This window comes from Mugil cephalus, chromosome 10, assembly GCF_022458985.1.
Source record: "Mugil cephalus isolate CIBA_MC_2020 chromosome 10, CIBA_Mcephalus_1.1, whole genome shotgun sequence".
Classification (NCBI taxonomy): Eukaryota; Metazoa; Chordata; class Actinopteri; order Mugiliformes; family Mugilidae; genus Mugil; species Mugil cephalus.
Window position 1 is genome coordinate 11,446,602 of NC_061779.1, and position 17,879 is coordinate 11,464,480.

At 44.4% G+C, this 17,879-nt stretch overlaps 3 protein-coding genes across 15 annotated transcripts in view; 1 reads left to right on the forward strand and 2 right to left on the reverse strand.

Annotated features, from left to right (window-relative positions):
- Positions 1 to 9,676, forward strand: part of LOC125015447 (membrane-associated guanylate kinase, WW and PDZ domain-containing protein 2-like) — a 76,481-nt gene extending 66,805 nt beyond the window's left edge. For 5 of the 13 annotated variants that reach the window (XM_047597322.1, XM_047597321.1, XM_047597328.1 and 2 more), the window contains exons 13-21: positions 516 to 917; positions 1,292 to 1,484; positions 1,941 to 2,180; positions 3,028 to 3,213; positions 3,497 to 3,812; positions 4,504 to 4,783; positions 4,900 to 5,043; positions 5,418 to 5,556; positions 6,447 to 9,676. In XM_047597322.1, coding sequence (XP_047453278.1) covers positions 516 to 917; positions 1,292 to 1,484; positions 1,941 to 2,180; positions 3,028 to 3,213; positions 3,497 to 3,812; positions 4,504 to 4,783; positions 4,900 to 5,043; positions 5,418 to 5,556; positions 6,447 to 7,141 — 2,595 coding nt within the window. In that variant the 3' untranslated portion in view covers positions 7,142 to 9,676. Of the gene's footprint in view, positions 1 to 515; positions 918 to 1,291; positions 1,485 to 1,940; positions 2,181 to 3,027; positions 3,214 to 3,496; positions 3,813 to 4,503; positions 4,784 to 4,899; positions 5,044 to 5,417; positions 5,557 to 5,902; positions 5,992 to 6,446 lie in introns of all 13 variants that reach the window. The other 8 variants (XM_047597335.1, XM_047597333.1, XM_047597332.1 and 5 more) reach the window with 8 other exon arrangements.
- A 917-nt stretch (positions 9,677 to 10,593) lies between these two features.
- On the reverse strand, positions 10,594 to 14,600 carry LOC125015448 (endoplasmic reticulum-Golgi intermediate compartment protein 2-like). Its single transcript, XM_047597337.1, has 13 exons — positions 14,012 to 14,600; positions 13,812 to 13,920; positions 13,688 to 13,734; positions 13,543 to 13,610; positions 13,413 to 13,453; positions 13,059 to 13,160; positions 12,881 to 12,973; positions 12,508 to 12,563; positions 12,287 to 12,385; positions 12,090 to 12,187; positions 11,840 to 12,002; positions 11,312 to 11,391; positions 10,594 to 11,216 (listed from the first exon to the last, which is right to left on the reverse strand). Exons 1-13 carry the CDS (start codon positions 14,115 to 14,117, stop codon positions 11,148 to 11,150), a joined length of 1,131 nt encoding a protein of 376 aa, XP_047453293.1. The 5' UTR covers positions 14,118 to 14,600; the 3' UTR covers positions 10,594 to 11,147.
- Positions 14,601 to 15,259: 659 nt separating this feature from the next.
- On the reverse strand, positions 15,260 to 17,792 carry kxd1 (KxDL motif containing 1). The gene is made up of 5 exons (XM_047597339.1): positions 16,838 to 17,792; positions 16,400 to 16,521; positions 16,125 to 16,277; positions 16,004 to 16,050; positions 15,260 to 15,920 (listed from the first exon to the last, which is right to left on the reverse strand). Exons 2-5 carry the CDS (start codon positions 16,495 to 16,497, stop codon positions 15,664 to 15,666), a joined length of 555 nt encoding a protein of 184 aa, XP_047453295.1. The 5' UTR covers positions 16,498 to 16,521; positions 16,838 to 17,792; the 3' UTR covers positions 15,260 to 15,663.
- Between the last annotated feature and the right edge of the window lie 87 nt (positions 17,793 to 17,879).

Sequence of the window (17,879 nt, forward strand, 5' to 3'; positions counted from 1 at the left end):
CCTTCCATTATTTAGATTACCTTTAATACTCTGCATCTCTGCATGGAGTTAGACTAGAAGGTTTTATTTTAACAGTCTTTAGTTATGAGTTTTCACTTTGACGGGAAAGAGGGTATTTTTTGTAGATTCTTGTAAATAAAAAAAAAAAAAAAAAAAAGCCAAATTATTTTGACCATGATTCAATTTGTAAAGGTCAAAACATCCATCAGGGTGAATATATATTATATATGAATAAGGGATGTTTCTCACATTGATCTGATAAGAGGCAGAAGTTTCTCTGTGCTCAGTACCAAGTATCCAACCTTTAACATTTACAAATGAAAGCAGACACTGATGTATGTAATTTTCAGTCCAGCAAACTTGCTCAGACATGGATGTTTAACAAACTGCCAATGTGTAAAATCAAATGCCATATCTGAATATATGTAACAAATAAACAAGGTAATGTATTGGCTGTAAGTCTAAATGAAGTCTAATATTTAATTAAACCTCACTTGTTGTTGTTTCCTTTAAAGCTGCCTGATCAGTGGGATCCACACGGCAGCCCTCAGACGAACCTGTCCGGCCCGGTCCTACCGCCCGGGACGCCCTTTCCAAACCAGCCCCAGCACCGCACATCTGTGCCCGACTCCACCGAAGGCTTCGACCTTAACAAACCTGACCCGTACGACCTGTACGAGAAGTCGAGGGCCATCTACGAGAGCAGACGTGAGTGCGGAAAACGTGTTGTCAGTGGGTGCTGGTGGACGCTAACGTGGTTTGTCAACCTTCACCGTCTGCTTGTGTGTGTGTGTGCGTCAGGCCCGGAGTACGAGGAGGTGGAGGTGCACCTGCTGAGAGAGAAGACCGGGTTCGGCTTCCGCATCCTGGGGGGAGACGAGGCCGTGCAGGCTGTGAGTCCGGACGCCCGTGACAAGGCTCGTATGGGACGGGCTGGACCACACACATTTATAATCTCATACACGCCACCCTCACCTGACCTGCACCTAACCTCATCTCAGACTCTTTATCCAGTCCACACATCTGACCAGACACCCTCACGCTCACAAGCACACCTCGGTCTCTTCACACTGTCCTGACCCTCTAACTGCTCCCATACTGAAGCAACGCCTTGCTAACGTGTCCACGTTGTCAAACAGCATGCAAACTAAGAAAGAAAATGTGTTGGCAGACGATTTGAAACAATGTTACCGTGGCCCAAAAGTAGCTCGCAGGCTAGATAAAGCAATTACTGTGTGTCTCATCCTCTTCACCTTCATCTATGCTGCTAATATTGATTGTCTTTGAACAGATTGTTATTGGCGCAATAATAGAGAACACTCCCGCTGAGCGCGATGGGCGGCTTCGACCCGGGGATGAGCTCATTTCTGTGGATAAAAATGTGGTTGCTGGGAAACCGCACAAATACGTAATAGACTTGATGCACGCAGCCGCCCGCAACGGTCAAGTCAGCTTGACTGTGAGAAGGAGAGTGCAAATGCCTGGTGAGGACGTGATTTGTGTTTTTGTTCTTTTTGTTGTTGTTTTTTTCACACTTTTTCCAAAATTGGAGAACAGGCTGCACATTTCACTGGCATCGAATGTTTTAAAAAAAAAAAAAAAACACAACTTGGACCACGCACACATGCTAACAGTCTGTGCACTGGATCACTGTGTACTTCTCACCCACTCATCTTGTCTGGTGTAGTAGATCATAGATACTGTAACATTTTTCCTTTGTTCGTCGCGAGCGCTGCAGCAGCTACTCTAAACCTACTGCAAGGGCGTCCAATCACAGGAGAGTCCTACCTGACAAATGACAAACAAGCCCCGTTTGACTTTGACAGAGGATCCAGGCCGGAGCCGGAGAGCTTCACCTGCTTTTGCCCCAAAAAAAAAAAAACAACAGTCTGCTGCTTCTGTGTCTCATCCCGTCTCCTCTCCTGCGCCCTTTGCTTCAGGTGAACCGTGTCCCGTGAACGGCCGTAGCCCCGGCTCGGTGTCCACGCAGCACAGCTCCCCGCGCAGCGACGCCGCCTCGGCCTCGGGCCCCCCGGCGGTCAACGTCCCCGTCGCCACGTCGCCTCCGGAGGGATCGGGCCTGCAAACCAGCGACGTGGTCATTCACCGCAAGGAGAACGAGGGCTTTGGCTTCGTCATCATCAGCTCCCTGAACAGGCCGGAGAACGCCACGGTCATCAGTGAGTTGCAGAATGACTGGCGTCTGTCTGGGGCCCCAAAGGTTGTTCCTAATGGTGACTGTGCATCCGGATGACAATCATCCTAAGGGTCTTACAGTACTACAGTCAGTACATATATGATGTGTCTGCACTGTATGTCCACTAATAACTGTTTCACCCATTTTATCTGGTTCACTTTGAACCAATGAGCATCGTGTCGCTCAACAATTACTGAGAGACGTTTCTTACGTCCTCCAATAGCAGCGGTCAAACCAAAATTGATTTGTCTTTTAAGATTTATTTTTTATTTTGCTCTTAATTTCAAACCAAGGTAGTAAAGTCTCTATATAAGTATTAAGTGAAGCTTTATTGAACTATAAATATGGTGTGGCTAGAGTCCTCTCGGACTGATTGTACAGTAAAGCTCTTTTATAAGATTGCAGGCTCCTCAGAGTCCCAGTGCAGCCATGAAAACAACCACTGCTCTCAAAAAATATTCATGCATACGAAACTTATGATGATGTGTGCCTAAATTCATGGCTCCCTCTCAAGGTTTCTGCTTACACCAAGGAATATACATACCCACTAAGAGGGTCTGCTACAGTAGACATTACAATATCAAACATTACTTCAGGATGTAATGGTGCATGTTCAACAGCCTCGCAGGGATTTTCTACACCTGGTGGGTCCAGAAATATTTATATAGTAGTGGAAATTTTTTCATTTCGTTGTTTCAAGAGCAGAAAAAAATAGTTAAATAGTCATAGCAGCTTTGGACGTAGTGAAATATCACAATATTACTATTGCTGCTGTAACGTTCGTCTTTGAAATCGCCAGTGACAGTCACCTTGTTATCGCCTGTTTCTAGCTGTGCCCCATAAAATAGGACGCATTATTGAGGGCAGCCCCGCGGACAGATGTGGGAAGCTGAAGGTGGGCGACCGGATCCTGGCCGTGAATGGACAGTCCATCATCAGCATGCCACACGCAGACATTGTCAAGCTCATTAAAGACGCTGGACTAACAGTCACACTGCACATTATACCGGAGGAGGGTAAGTGCTTGTGTGTGTGTGTGTGAAATGACCACTGAAAAGAAAATGGTGATATGGTCTCAGGCTGAGTTGTTATCATGTAAATGTTGTATGGCTCTATGTATAGTGTTGCTATTGTATTCACGGGACTCATTCTGCTTTGTCCTTAGCCGAGAACACACAAAAATGTTAATATTTCCATCCAAAAAGTCTACATCAGTTCAGCAGTCCTGCTAAAAGTTAAAGCTAATTTTGCCACTCAAGTGAAATCTTGTCTCTCGTCTCCCCCTCTCGTCCACCGCAGGCTCCCATTCAGGCCCCGGCTCAGAGAAGCAGAGCCCCATGACCCAGAAACACAGCCCACAGACCCAGCCCAGCCCTGTAGCCCAGCCAAACCAAGGTGGCGCCCAGTCTGTCCAAATGGCTCCCCAGCAAGGCCAGACGGCCACTCAGCCAGGTCAAGCACCTGTCCAGCCTGGCCAGACACCAGCTCAGACGAACCAAACCATGACCGGTCCTCCTGCACCAGCAGCCTCCCAGCCCGCACCAGCTGGAACCCAGCAGAGCCCGGTCACCCAGGCATCTGGCCTCCCTCCACAGCTCTACCTCCATGACGGCAGGTGAGACCACGCTAAAGAGGGACGTTCTCGTTTGGTGGTTTCTCGCGCACACACACACACACACACACACACTGTATGTACCATATAGAAACGCTCTTGTAGCATATCAGTAAATTCAGAAGAAAACCAGTGACTGCAGCCAGTTTTTGTCCCAGGCTGACTCTCGGTCTCAGGCTGATTTCCACTTTGTTGCGTAACGCCACTTAACTCCTACAGTTTGAGTGAATAATTCATCTCAATGTATCCTCTCTATAATTCAGGAGCCCAGCAATCAGACCCTGTTTCTTGTCAAAACTATGGAAGTGTGAGTGCATGCATGGACGTGTGTGTGTGTGCATGCGAGTCTCAGGTGTAGACATTGAGAGCAGCGCTCCCAGAGCTGTGGATTTATGGACATTTTACAACTGGGAACTTGATAAATGTTTCAAAACAGAGGCTGATATTAACAACTTTTTTTTTTTTTTGGCGCGCCTGCTCCCATTAATCCTCTTCCAGATCTGTCCTCCCTCACATGGCAAGCTGAGCTCAAGTTTTATTTTATCAGTAAATCCACATCATTTGGGACACAACCCGTCCTTCGAGAGGAGACCCACGCATATGGTCTTGCATACAGCTGGACACCTCCATCCTGAATTCTTGCTCTTTTATCCTGTTTCGCTTCTGATTTGGCAGATTTTTCTTCTCCTCACAGGTCAGAGGTAAAAGCAAGGCAGGACGTCAAGCCTGACTTCCGCCATCCACCGTTCACTGACTACCGACAGCCTCCGGTAGACTATCGCCACCCACCGGTGACTGATTACCGTCAGCCACCAACACTGGACTACCGGCACCCGCCCGGTCTGCTGGACTTTAGACAGCATCCCGCAGCCGCTCAGTTCCCTCTGGGAATCCCCGCTGACTTCAGACCACAGGTAGAGCTAGACCAAGAACTGTCTGCTTATGTTGACCGTACATCCTTCATTTCTCTGCAGGTGTGTAACACATTTCCAATAAACAGATCATAATTATTGTCTTTTGACAAAGTTTTTTTCATCTGTTGCGTTCGTTGCGGGTCCTCGTAAAATTGTCCGCGCTTCGTTTCGGGCAGGACTACGATTACTTCACCGTGGAGCTGGAGAAAAGCGCCAAGGGTTTCGGCTTCAGCATCCGCGGAGGCAGAGAGTACAAGATGGATCTGTTTGTGCTGCGTCTCGCAGAGGACGGCCCGGCCATACGAAACGGAAGGATGAGGGTGAGATGTTCAAAACCATGACAAAATCTGGCAGATTTCAGCTTCCGTTGGTGAGGAATACTTGTTTTTTCAATGAAGAAATATGGAATGAGATTTAGCCAGTGCCCTTTTATCCATCTCACGTGCAGGCTGAATTTAAATCAAACGTCGAACGTGAATTTTTAGCCTGAACTATAAATGCATGTGAACACAGTGACCGGGTGACCCTCCGCTCACCCTACACAGCTGCTGTGGAGGTGAACACGGCTCTTTAAAGGCACTTATTCCCCGGTTGCTCAGCGGAAGTTCTCGGGAGCGTTCTCAGACCGGTTGTGTGTTCCATGTGAAAACGGTGTTTGACAGAAATCGACCCTGTCCTCGTTTGTCTCCCGCAGGTGGGGGATCAGATCATAGAGATTAATGGGGACAGCACTCGGGACATGACTCACGCTCGCGCTATTGAACTCATCAAGGCGGGAGGCAGGCGGGTCAGGCTGCTGCTAAAGAGAGGCACAGGACAGGTGCCAGAATATGGTGGGTTTTACTGGCACCAACTAAACTCTGTGGATGTCTGACACTTTCTTTAGCCTTTGATTTAATGGCGGCCTCAAACCAGAGGCATTAATGATTCATTACCAGAACAAGCTTTTTTCTCCAAATGCTTCATGTTTTTCTCGTTAACGTATTAACATGCATCAGTGCCTTTATACGTGTCACTCCTCACTCTGCAGTCATCTGAAATAAAACTCGTCTTTACGTGTAAATCTACTCTGACAAATACAGAACGTTAACAACCTGCTCTCTAGCCTCCATGTGTCGTAACCCCCCCCCCTGCTTTAAGTCTAATGATTGGTATAGGCTTTTACTTGCCTTCCCTCAGGAATGGTACCTTCCAACCTCTCCATGTGCATGAAAGGTGACACACTAAGCTCCCCCTATTTCTTCCTAATGGGCCACTCTAAAGACACGGTTTGTGAAAAAACTGCACGTCTCTATTTCCATACTGATGAGTCTGTGTGGTCTGTGCATGCGTTCGTGTGTGTGTGATATCTTCATGCATGGGAGAATAGTAGTCGTGTGTGGCATCTGTTTGTGTCGTGTTAAAAGAGCAACATGGTCTGAAGTGACCCTCCAGGTGAACTTGTATCATCCTGAAGAGTGCTGTGAAGTAGGCCGTTAGATAGAAACCCATATGCTCAGAGCTGCTCGGGATCCGTTTGTTGCACAGCTGCAAACATGTTTATTGTCTTCAAGCACTGAATGATTACCAGCACAACCGCTGCTCAGAAATATTTGCATGTAAGTTTTCTTCGTATTAAAATGAAGACGTTCCTCTGATTTTCTTCCTCTGTGTGCATGTGCATGCTGGTCGTCCACCTCTCTCACATCAGACTACCTGACTGTGTTCTCTTCTTCTCTGGCAGACTGTGCCGGCCCCTGGGATTCCCTTTCTACAGCCCACTCTGCCCTGCAGGAAGTGACCCTGGAACCTCACCTGAATCCATTGCTTTCATCCCATCCAGCCTCAGCCCCAGATTCCCCTCATCAGGTCCCTCTAGAGGCCACAGTGTGCATGGCAGACAAAGCTCCACTGCTGACAGACCACAGCTCCATTAGAGGGGCTACAGGTGGCAGGTCCACCGAGCAGAAGTGCATCATTAGGGGACAGGGAACCCCTCAGGGGTCTGCAGATGTTGACTGTGGACCGGGTGACAGGCAGCCTCGGGCTTTGCCTCCCAAGGCTGTTGTGGGAAGGTCCGTCGAAAGAAGAGAGAGGCAGAGGGACACTTGCTCCCCCTGCTGTGAGAGGAAGGGCCTGCATGCACAGGCGATGAGCACTGTCTGGCCCTGGGACCCTTATGTGAGCGTGAATCTGAACGGAGCCTCTCTGGGCAGTGGAGACGGACACGTCGGCCTCCAGGAGAGGCTCGTGTCCAGAGGCCTGTTCTCCAGAGAAGACGAGAAGGCCGGTGGCCATGGTGGGCTCTGCTGCCCCTCCAAAACCATGGAAGATCCTCCAGCGAGGAGTGCAGCTGCCTCCCCGGGGCCCTGGAACATCCCCGGGTCCGACAAACTGCCAGGCACCCTGAGGTCCTGGACCTCCACGGTCAGCAGGTAGAATGGATCTAGCTGGATCGAAACCAGCTCACACTGTACGGTTCCTCATCGAGTTCACCACAGGACACTTGAGAAACCCAGTATATGTCTCTTGCCCTCTCCTTCTAGCCCCATTTCCTTCCCCATCACATTTTATGTCATATTTTATGTTTAATTTGTTCTTCTAAGATGATTATTACACCCACCACCTTAAAGAGCAGAGAAACTTTCACAGCTATTGTAACATACAGTATAAACCTTGAAGGAAGCGCTGACGTCCTGACCGGAGCCGGAGCGACGAAGTCTGATTGTGTGTGGAGCTGCGCTTTCAACGTGTACCTTTAACAGCGCGGCTCAGATCGGTTAGCGCAACGCGGCCGAGAGACAGATGTCCATGCTAGAGATTTACTTTTGCTCTATTTTCTCTGCGCGGCGGAGAAAAAAAATGGACTTCAAGCTCTGTCAGATGGAAGCGGGCGACGCTGACGCCGACCCAGACGACAGCCTGGTTAAAACCCGACATATGTTAGATCTCACACGCCTACCAATATATCATATACTGTTAATGTAAAGATGAGAAATATGTACATTTGGTTTACTCAAAAACAAACCTCTAAGTGTTTTTGGGGCAGTGTTGTAGTTAAATACATTGTAAAAAAAAAAACAAAAACAAATAAAAAAAAAATAAGAGAGAGAGAGAAGAAACCCAGGATCATATTTTAGGATCAATATTTCCATGGCCTCGTCTATAACTACATATCAAAGACTGTGCCAGTCACCAAACCCAGACTGCTGAGGGAGGCTGCGGCGGCGGTGGTTTTGGTGTGTGCATGGATACAGACCACCATGTCATCAGACAAGGACTCACATGTCTTTTAAAAGTAGAGGACTGACCAGTCGCCATCCACGTGACACTAAAAGGATCTTCTTTTCTTTTTTCCATGAACTTTTGGAGCGACTGAAAGCGGTCGGCTTACTAAGAACTCGTGATACTCCCCTGAGTCATGTACACACCTTGATCCACAAACGCAGTCATCGTGCTGAACTATAAAGCCGTGTTGTATTCATTTAAAGCTCAAAGTTTTTGTCCCGTCTCTATTTCCCATTTCTATGCCTTTTAACTGTGCTACGTGTACCACATCACTGTGGGAGAGGGGCATCGGTGCGGGGGAAGAGGAGGCCGATGGTTGTGAGGTGGGGCGGAGTGCCTTACTCAAACTAATGCAGAGCCGAGTCGGGATTCGTTTTTGGGAACTGAACGCAAAACAGATACTGGTGACCGTGCACACGCGTCAGCAGACCGCTGAGCCGTGGAGGATGCTTTATTCTTCGGACATAACGCCAAGCAGTATATATATCTCGATGCACTCTGCTGTACAGCTTATCAATGTCAATGATTGCCCTCGTCCCTGAGTGTTTTAAAAAAAAAAAAAAAGGGACAAATGTAGCCTGTAGCATCACGTCCTCTTCTTAGGCGTCCTCTAGGAGTGTTTATCGAGACAGGGTTTTTATCGAAGTGGACCATCGTTTCTGGACTTTGTCTTCTAAAGACGACTCGGGAGTTTGCGTTGTGACACAGTGGCAACACCCGCCGCGTCTGAACCTGAGGTTTCAGATGATCCGTGAGGCGCAGATGCTTCGAAAAAACGTGTGTTTTAATCACAAGATGTTGTCTCCGGCAGGGGTCGAGGCATGCTGCTATCAGACCTGAGACACCCGAGATGAAGTCGCTCTCCTCCTGCATTCCTCCATTTTGATAGCATCCCTTTGTTCTCAGCGACATTTACGCTCTCAATTAAAAATGAACCACTAGAGCTCCTTTGAGTACCGGAGGACCGGATGAGTTTAAAAAATAATAATCACAACGCTTTTGTGACGATTTGACTGAATGCAGCATGACGGCACATCCCGAGCTGCACTTGTAAACCGCTGGTGACGTGCTTTCGGCGGAGCAAACGCTCCCGCAGATTTTGGGACGCTGGTCAGACGGCGAGGATCGAGCATCACCAGGACACCGGGTGTTGATCCACGAGTAAAAAAACGTTGTCCGGATGTTTCCGAGCTGACCGATGAAACTGATGTGATGATGAAGTGGTTTAAACATAGTAGCGAGGAGCATGACAACATGCCGTTTAGGCTGTAGAAATGTGTTTACTGTTTGTACCAATGTCAAAGCTCAGAACAAGCTGAAGGAATACGTCGTCCAGCCCTCTTGTCTCCATCCAGGCCGCCCCCCCCTCCCCCCCTGCCTGCTGTGACTGATTTTATATACAGAAACAAAAAAAAATCTATGTATTGGAACTTGTGAAGGATGGCACGTTCATAAACCCCCATTGAGATCAAGTATAACTGTGTAGTGTTAATTGTGTACTATTCACCTTGTACAGCTGTATTCCTACAAATATGGTTTACTGTATCATTGATACTGTAGTTTCAAAGACGTGAACAACTATTTTTATGAAATGCGACAGTACTGATATATTACATTTTGCTAAAAAACAAAAAACTTGTTTACTGAAAGATATTCTGAAATACTGTCAAATAAACTCTTGACATGGTGTAAAATATTCTTCTCCAGAGATTCTTACTTAAAACGAGGAAAACCATTTGTATATTTACTCAATTAATGTCTTGGTTGGCTCTTTGTAAATAACTGTCACGTTTTTAGTTCTCAATATCTGCCTGTGCTGGTTCTAAATTGTGTGTTTTGGGGAAGTACGCTCATCAGCCATAACATTATGACCACAGACGGGTGTGATTTGTTTGACAGCGAATGAACATTTTGTCCTCAAAGTTTATGTAGGAAGCAGTAAGTAAATGTCAACCAGCAAAAGAGTCATGGACGACAAAGGCCAAAAGTTAATGGTGGTATATCAGGTTGTGTAGACACAGGCCAGTCAAGGTGTCGATGCTGACCCCCTGTAATAGACATGGCCACTGGAACAAGGAGTCCTGTCCGACGAGTCTTTTTGTTGTGTGTGTGTGTGTGTGTGTGTGTGTGTGTGTGTGTGTGTGGGAATGAGCAAAAGCAGGAAGTGTCAGCTTTGGATCTCGGTATTTTGACCTAAACCTTGTTGCAGACCATGTACACTCCTTAGAAACTGTATTCCCTGATGACTGTGGCCTCTTTCTGCAGGATAAAGACTCTGCCACAAAGTAAAACTGTTGACTCCAGTCAGATGGGCCCATCCTAGCCACGTTTAAGGACTTAAAGGACCTGCTGCCAACACCTCGGTACCAGATAAAGCAGCGCACCTTCAGAGGTCGACTTCAGTCTGTGTTCAGTTCAGGGCTGTTTTAGCTGCAGAAGAGGAACCTGCACATAACGTTATGGTCGATCAGTCGACACTAAGGTTTTATCAGAACAACCACAACGTCACGTCGGGCTCTGGGATTATCCTCAATGATCTGATTAATCCATTAATTTAAAGCGAGACCGGAGACAGAGCAAAAAACACTGACAATGAATCAATGCCAAGTTGAAATTGTATTTTAATGAACACATCAGCCTCCTTGTTCAACAATCATTTACGCACAAACACATCCACAAACCCCTCAGGTTTTCTCTCACAGTTTCCCTTTGAAGGCCCCGACACACATACACAGGTTATGTTCTTCATCGGAGCTGATTTTTACAGCTAAAGAGTATCTGGAGGTAGAACTATATCAAAGAAGATTCTCGTTTACGCTGCTCCACATTAAACATGCGAAACTAATCCGTCAGGGAGATGTCAGGTGACACACTGTGTGTTAAAACAAAGAGCCTGAATAACGCGTGGGCGTAGGGCGGGCGTGTATATACGTCGTATTTAGTGTAATCAACTCCTGCGTTCCAGTGACGGTCATGGATAATTAACGAAGGCACCGATTACAATCATTCCAAGATGGATGAGGTCGCATCTGAATCTGACATCCGCTTCATAAAAATATTTTTAAAAATCTAAAAATATTACACATTTCTGAACAAAGCACATTTTCATCAAACCGTGTAAACATTTCCCCAGCGTCTCGTTGCTGGTGTCGTCTCATCACTGAGGTAAATCTTCTGTAGGAACCAGAGCTTCAGTGTTGTTCTGCACATCGGGCTCAGGATCGGTCTAAGAACAAAGGAAGAATATTAACAATAAGGGATTTATAATAAATAAGAGGGTTGAGTTTACTCTGCGTAGTTCACATTCATGTTTGCACTTACACTAAGTTGTCTATAGACGCCCACTTGGAAACGGCAGCAAATTATATCCACGAAGAATCCGACAATACCGTGAATTATGCCTGCAAGAGAGAAACTTAATTAAATATTGCTTTTTAGTTAAAAATAGCCTGAGTTATGTCGTTAAGTACATTAAGTTTTCCTTTTCTATAGTGGATGATGATGAGTTAAAGTGGCAGTCTGCATTTTAAAACCCACAAACATTCATGAATATTACATAAAGCAAGGTTTTTGTATTTTTCCAAGCTATTTAACACAGTTTAAGAATGAACCTCTTACCCTTTAAGCTCTTTAAAATTCAAACTTGCCAATTACTCCGTCATGTTCGGGAGATTAAAATGACAACGTGTTCAACACTTTCTCCCAAACACTTAAAAACATATCTTAGAGGAGATCTAGCAGCTATTTCCTGGATTAGATTAAAGCGGTTGATGAACGATGATTGTTGGGGGCGTACGATGTGCAAACATGCGTACGTACTTTAGGACCTAAACACCTGACTGTATCTACCTGTGGTGGAGAAAATGCCTCCAATGATGCCGCAGAGTCTGATGAGAAACTGCCACAGGGGCATGTGATGCTCGGAGACTTTAACCATCAGTGAGCTGATGTCGTATTTCATGAAGATCCCCGAGACTCCGTGGCTGCCTGCAGCATGGTTTATCGCTCGCTCCTGCACAACAAGTGAGGCAAACGCAAACACATTAATCAACGCGCTGACGCGGAGTCAACTCAACAAAGACACGACGTGAAGACCTACCCGTTCGGTGACGGAGTACTGATGTGTGTCTGCGGAGATTTTGTAGGTGTTTAGTTTCGTGGGCACGATGGTGATGAAGTACTGGAACATGTGGTTAGCTTGAGAGAAGCATCAATCAAAACAAAAACAAAGAAGGAAAATCAAAGAATGAATTTATATTAAACTAAATGTAATAATGTCTGACAACGCAGACACACCATCAGGTGCGACTTTCTCCGTGCCGTCCAGGGGGTTGATTAATCCAGGGACAGCTTCTCCAAAGGAGAGGTGGTCAATGCGGTGAGAGAAGTTATAACCTGTAACACGACAACAAATCAAAACCAAATTACAATCGAGAGAGTGCACCGCAGCCAAAACTGCACCGTTCAATGGGAAAACTGTTGACACGGCCCCAAAGGGTCAAAAAGATAAAACTCACTGTCATGACTGACGAGAGCAGCTAGATGTGCGTGACCTCTGGGGTGCGGGATGGACCTGCGCAGGAATGAAAAGGTCAGATGTCGCAAATTAAGAACAGACTGTTCCGTATACAAAGAATGACAACGTGACATCTCCCTGGAAATTAAGCCAAAATATCTCAGAAAGCTGAACTTCCATCTAGCACAGATTACACTATTTAAAACCATAGAGTTACAGTAGAGAGTAGGATATGAAAGCTAATCTTTAGCTCCCATCTTTGTAACATATTGGCTTCGCTTCTGTACCGTAGGATGACTCGAGGTAGCATTTCCCATCTTTTTACACAGTCTACGCTGAGGAACTCATGATGTGGTCTGGATGTGGGTACGTACTTGCCAACTGTAATGTGGAAATTTCCCGCCACCTTGTTGACGTACATGTGTCCATGTATCCTGCAGGCAGTGAGCGAAGTGCCACTGTCTTCACTGTGGGGAAAATGAACAACACTTCCTGGTTTATCAGTGTAATCACGTAGATGTAATCAGACAGACGATACTATGGGTCCCGCACTTTTGAGTCATGACAGGAGGAGCTGCTTTTATTGCAGACTTGAACAGCACGTCCTGCAGCGAGTGCTCCACTCTCAGACGCTCCTGGATGTGCAGAAGAGTCCTGACAGAGAAAGATAAGGACAACTATAGTTACAGCACAAACACAAAATGCAATTGTAAACACAGGTGTTTAAAAATTTAAAAAGGAAATCATTCGACATTAACTTTTACCTGAGGGTCAGTCATGGACAAACCAGTAAAACCAGTCTTTGAAATTAGTTCAATGGTTGAAAATATGTCTTGCGTCCTTTGGGGACTTAGATTTAAATAATACTAGAAAAAAAAATGTACGACAAGTTTATTTGAATCTTACATGTGCCACAATCTGTATTGTGGTGGGAGTTCGAAGTGGACCTAAAATATAGATTAAAAAAAAATGTCAGACAAGAGTACAGAGGTTTTAAGGCTTCATTTTTTAGTGAATAATTAAATCTCAAACTCACTGGTTCATATTTTAAGCCATCAGAAGCAACCATGGTCTCTGCCAGGTCCAGCACATCTGCACCAACATCTGCAATCAACCATGCATCAATGTTAAAAACCTTTCTAGAGTTTAAATACACATCAAAGCTAAATGCATGTACTTACATTGACACCTCATAGCCACTGTGATGTCCACATTTATCCTCAGTTTACTGGAAGGGAAGCACAGGTGCAGTCAGGACACAGTGTGTGTTAATTTAAGGAGAGAAATCCCATGTTTAGCTTTTACCTGCTGAAATCCGTGTCCACTTCATATTCATACTTCATCCATGTGCTTCTGTATACAAAGAATTCCAGGAAGGCGAGGACAGCCATGAGAGTGAAGGCTATCAGAGACACTGGGGAGAGTTTTTTATTTTTTTCGTTATTTAATATTAAACATAGTTAGTAGCAAACACAACCTCTGTAAGTTAAATGCTATCTGTTTACCTGTCCCACCGCTGGCTGTGGACTCCACGTAGCTCTCGGGCACTTTAGGAAAGGCGTCCAACTCTTTGACCAGAGTCAGAGCCTTCTTCTTGGTCAATCTCCTCATCTTGGAGGCAGCAGCAGAGTTCTAGGATATCCAGAGCTCCAGGTAACCCGCTCAATGTGATGTTTTAGGACAGCTAGCCAGCTAGCCTCAGCTGATTTGTGACGACCGTTCAGCCAGTTACACGTCGGTGATGACGTTGTGGCTAACGTTTGGCTACCAAACTGTTAGCTACCGAGGCTAACGTTAGCCTAGCAAACTATTAGCGACTGAGGCTAACATTAGCCTAGCAATCCAGCAAACTGTTAGCTGCCGAGGCTAACTTTAGACTAGCAAACTGTTAGCTGGCCAGCTAAAACCGGCTAAAAAGCGCAACTGCACACGACTGGTCTAACGATAAATGGAGGGTTATTATCCACGTTAAAGTGCTTATGAACAAATTCGTTAAAAACACGACGGACGTTGTTTTGGACGTGTTTTAAATTAGATAATGTGTCGTTTGACCCCATTGTCTGGAGCAGGGTTTGAATAACTGCTCCAGATTATGTTAGCGCCCTCTAACGGTAGCTAATGTTTCCCCAATAACCTTGTGCTAGTAAAGTTTTTCCTTAAATATTGCTCGGAGAAGATATTAATTTCTGACCAAATCTGGATTACACACGACCTTTACTATTAGTGTAATTATAATATATTGTTTTGTGACATTTTGGTTTATTTTTTTAAATCACAGAGACCTACTATAAACATAATATAATAAGTAGTATAAGGAATGTTTATATTAACCTCTGCTAAATTTTTACTTTCCCCCAAAGGACTATGGAGTATATACACCATGTATCACCAGTAGGTCTTAAAGGCTCTATATTAAATGTTAAATGAGTACTGAACAAAACCAAACTGGTCCTCAACCTAAAACATAAACCCTCATGTTACCTTGTTTTTTTGTTTTTTTTCTCACACATTCCCCAAGTTGAGATTGATCATAAACACCATAAATATTTTAACCTAAAATCTAAGTAATCTTCAGATTTAAAGGCTTTTAATTGAAGGGTCAAATATATTCCTCGTGTACTTGAGGCAAAAACGTTTTTCAAAACACAATCACACTTCTCATATTAGCTTTAGGTGAAAATACTCTATATAAATACAAGTTTATGCTATTACACGTTTTTTTGAAAGGCGTTGATGCAAACACGCTACAACTGTTAATGAGTTAGAGAACACTAACTTCTGTCATTTTTAATAATGAAGACATTAAGGGGAAACTTCTCCCCTCATCCGGGTGTGCATCTTTAAAAAGCAGGAATACGCTTCCACTGAAGGCTTTTGCTCAGATATCCTGTCAGTATATATCTAGATATATCTAGTGAAATATTACACTTCAAGTATCTTACGCATTATTTTAGTGCTGTGCAGGCATAGGACACGTAAACATGCCAACAAACAAATTCAGCGTCATAATAGACAGTTCAGAGCCACAGATAACATCAACATATTAATATCTGCAAATATTACACGCACTTAAATATACAACATGACTCCCGTTAAAATTATTTTAAGACCGAAGCTCAGTTTCAAGTGACAGAGCTCCATTTACAAACTGTCCGCTTTATTCTGCAGGTACAGAGTCTGGACCTTCGTCTCGTAGAACGCCTATCTCGAGGACATCAGAGGTGGGCGTGTCAGGTGGCTCTTGAGAGAGATCTTCTGAACATCTGCTCACAGTTGGTGAGATGACATCTGGACTTGTGTCGCACGACTCTGTGCTCTGCTCTGAGGTGGCTGTTGTAGTTGTTATTCCAACACTTTGGGGAACTGGGTCAAACTCATCGTCATCATCCTCCAGGATGGGTGACTCGTGGATATCTGGCAGAAAAAAAAAGAGATGCTTAAGGCACGTTATTTAGGTTTTAGGAAGTTATTGTGACTATAAAACGATGCTAACTCACTGCTGAAAGCTTCTGGGTACTGCTTAGCAATCTTTCCTTTTAGTGTCCTGGAGAAGCAGAGGAGAATAATTAGAGGTTGTGTGAGCACATGTATGCCTGGCCTGGATGACAAGTGACTTACCTAATCCTTCTGAAGATACTGTCCAGATCTTTCTTCATCTCCACCAGGGTGCGTGTGTGTAGCAGGAATCGCTCATTCATTTGCTGCAGTCGCACATTAGACAGTCCGTTGAAATTGATCAGCATCTCGTTGGTTTTCTCAAAACGGTCGAGCCTGTTCGACACAATAATTAAGCACAGAAACAACTAATGAAATGAATGAATAAAAACAAGTGTAAGCAGGTGAAGAGGACAGGTGAACCAAACAGGCAGGACTAATGACAGTATGACCCTCACATGTGTCTCTGAGCCTGGATGATGGCATTGACATCCTCAGAGTTGACCATGCTCAGCATCCTGTTACAGAAGACACCAGATGCTGTGGGCTCCTCCATGATGACGAGCAGGCAAATAGAAAGCTGCAAATACAAACTTCATTTAAGAATCTGTACATTGCAGTGTAATAGCTCAAAATGTCAACAACAGAAGCACTGAATTCACTAGCCTATAAAGGCAAAAGACACGGACACTGTTGGCAGGATATCTGCAATAACTAGTCTGATTTAATTAACTTATTATTCCTGCAGAGAAGCTCTCGCTGTTCCCTTTCTTCGTGGTCATTTATTGCAGCATCATGAACTAGTGCTCAACTTCATTCGACTTCCCCGTTAGCAGCTGGACGAACCATTAGCTTCAAAGCTACAATAACAAACGAAGCAATAACTTTCACATTACCTGCCTCAGGTCCCACGGTGGATGTTTATTTACGCTTGGCTGTCCAGATAACAGATTAAAACTACATCTGACAGCTGGCTGTAAAACAAAAACAAAGCACTTCCGTATTTTTTTTCTAACTTCCGGTCATGCCGGTGCCGGTTTTCTTCTTCTTTGTCTTTATTGGGGGGTTCACAATATAATAATGATGCATATCGCCACCTACTGTACAATTGTGTCAAGTCGTACGCCTACTAACACGTTCAGGGGAAACAGCTAATTAAATTCTTAACATATTTTTAAATGATCTATATTATGTAATCTTATAATAATTATAATTGCCTTTTAATTAATAATTGTGTTGCCTTTCTGCTGTAAATCATAGATAAGAAGCTCCCTCTTGCTATCAGACTCCTCAATTTCACATCAACAAGTACCTCCAGCCTCAACTCAAAAATAGGTGCCTCATCAGAACTGTATATAATGCTAATTTGCATATACGCTGTTTATAGACTCTGTATAACTTTGTCCCACAGTGGTTCCACAGTTTACAATGGTTTCTGCACAAATCCACACGTACTATAAATACATTGGGTGTGGTTGTATTGCACAGATAACAAAGATGACTAGTCGATACAGTATTTTTGTTGCTGTTGTTATTTTCTTAGATTATGTATACAGTGTATATATATAGAGAGATTCACATATTTTCTTACCGTCTTATTATATTAGTTCTATGTTACCTTGTATTTCTTCTTACAAAGGTTCCATGGAACCATCTCACCTGTAACTGGTAGCGGCGTTAAGTTTTACTTTTAGAAATATCATCCCAAAGCAGCTTTGGGAAGGTATAATCACAGGATTACATCAACCTATGTCCATGACTGAGGTGTCTTGAGATAACTGCTCCCCCTGGTTGTATACAACGCTGAGTAAATAAATGGACTAGATAAATAAAAGAAAAAGAAATACAGAGCAGTAATAATATAAACAGTATTAAATACATTTGAATGCAGTCATTTACTTTATGCCACGTTCTCTCTCCTCCCTTAATTTGGATCAT

Bases quoted from the DNA above. Each gene is read 5' to 3' on its own strand.
- LOC125015448 (XM_047597337.1), bottom strand. From the start codon at position 14,117: ATGAGGAGATTGACCAAGAAGAAGGCTCTGACTCTGGTCAAAGAGTTG. The intron at 13,611-13,687 runs GTAAGTACATGC...GGTTGATTGCAG, and splicing joins AGTGGCTATGAGGTGTCAAT to ATGTTGGTGCAGATGTGCTG. The intron at 12,188-12,286 runs GTGTGTCTGCGT...GCTTCTCTCAAG, and splicing joins GGAGAAAGTCGCACCTGATG to CTAACCACATGTTCCAGTAC.
- kxd1 (XM_047597339.1), bottom strand. From the start codon at position 16,497: ATGGAGGAGCCCACAGCATCTGGTGTCTTCTGTAACAGGATGCTGAGC. The intron at 16,278-16,399 runs GTGAGGGTCATA...TGTGTCGAACAG, and splicing joins ATCCAGGCTCAGAGACACAT to GCTCGACCGTTTTGAGAAAA. The intron at 15,921-16,003 runs GTGAGTTAGCAT...TTTTTCTGCCAG, and splicing joins GTACCCAGAAGCTTTCAGCA to ATATCCACGAGTCACCCATC.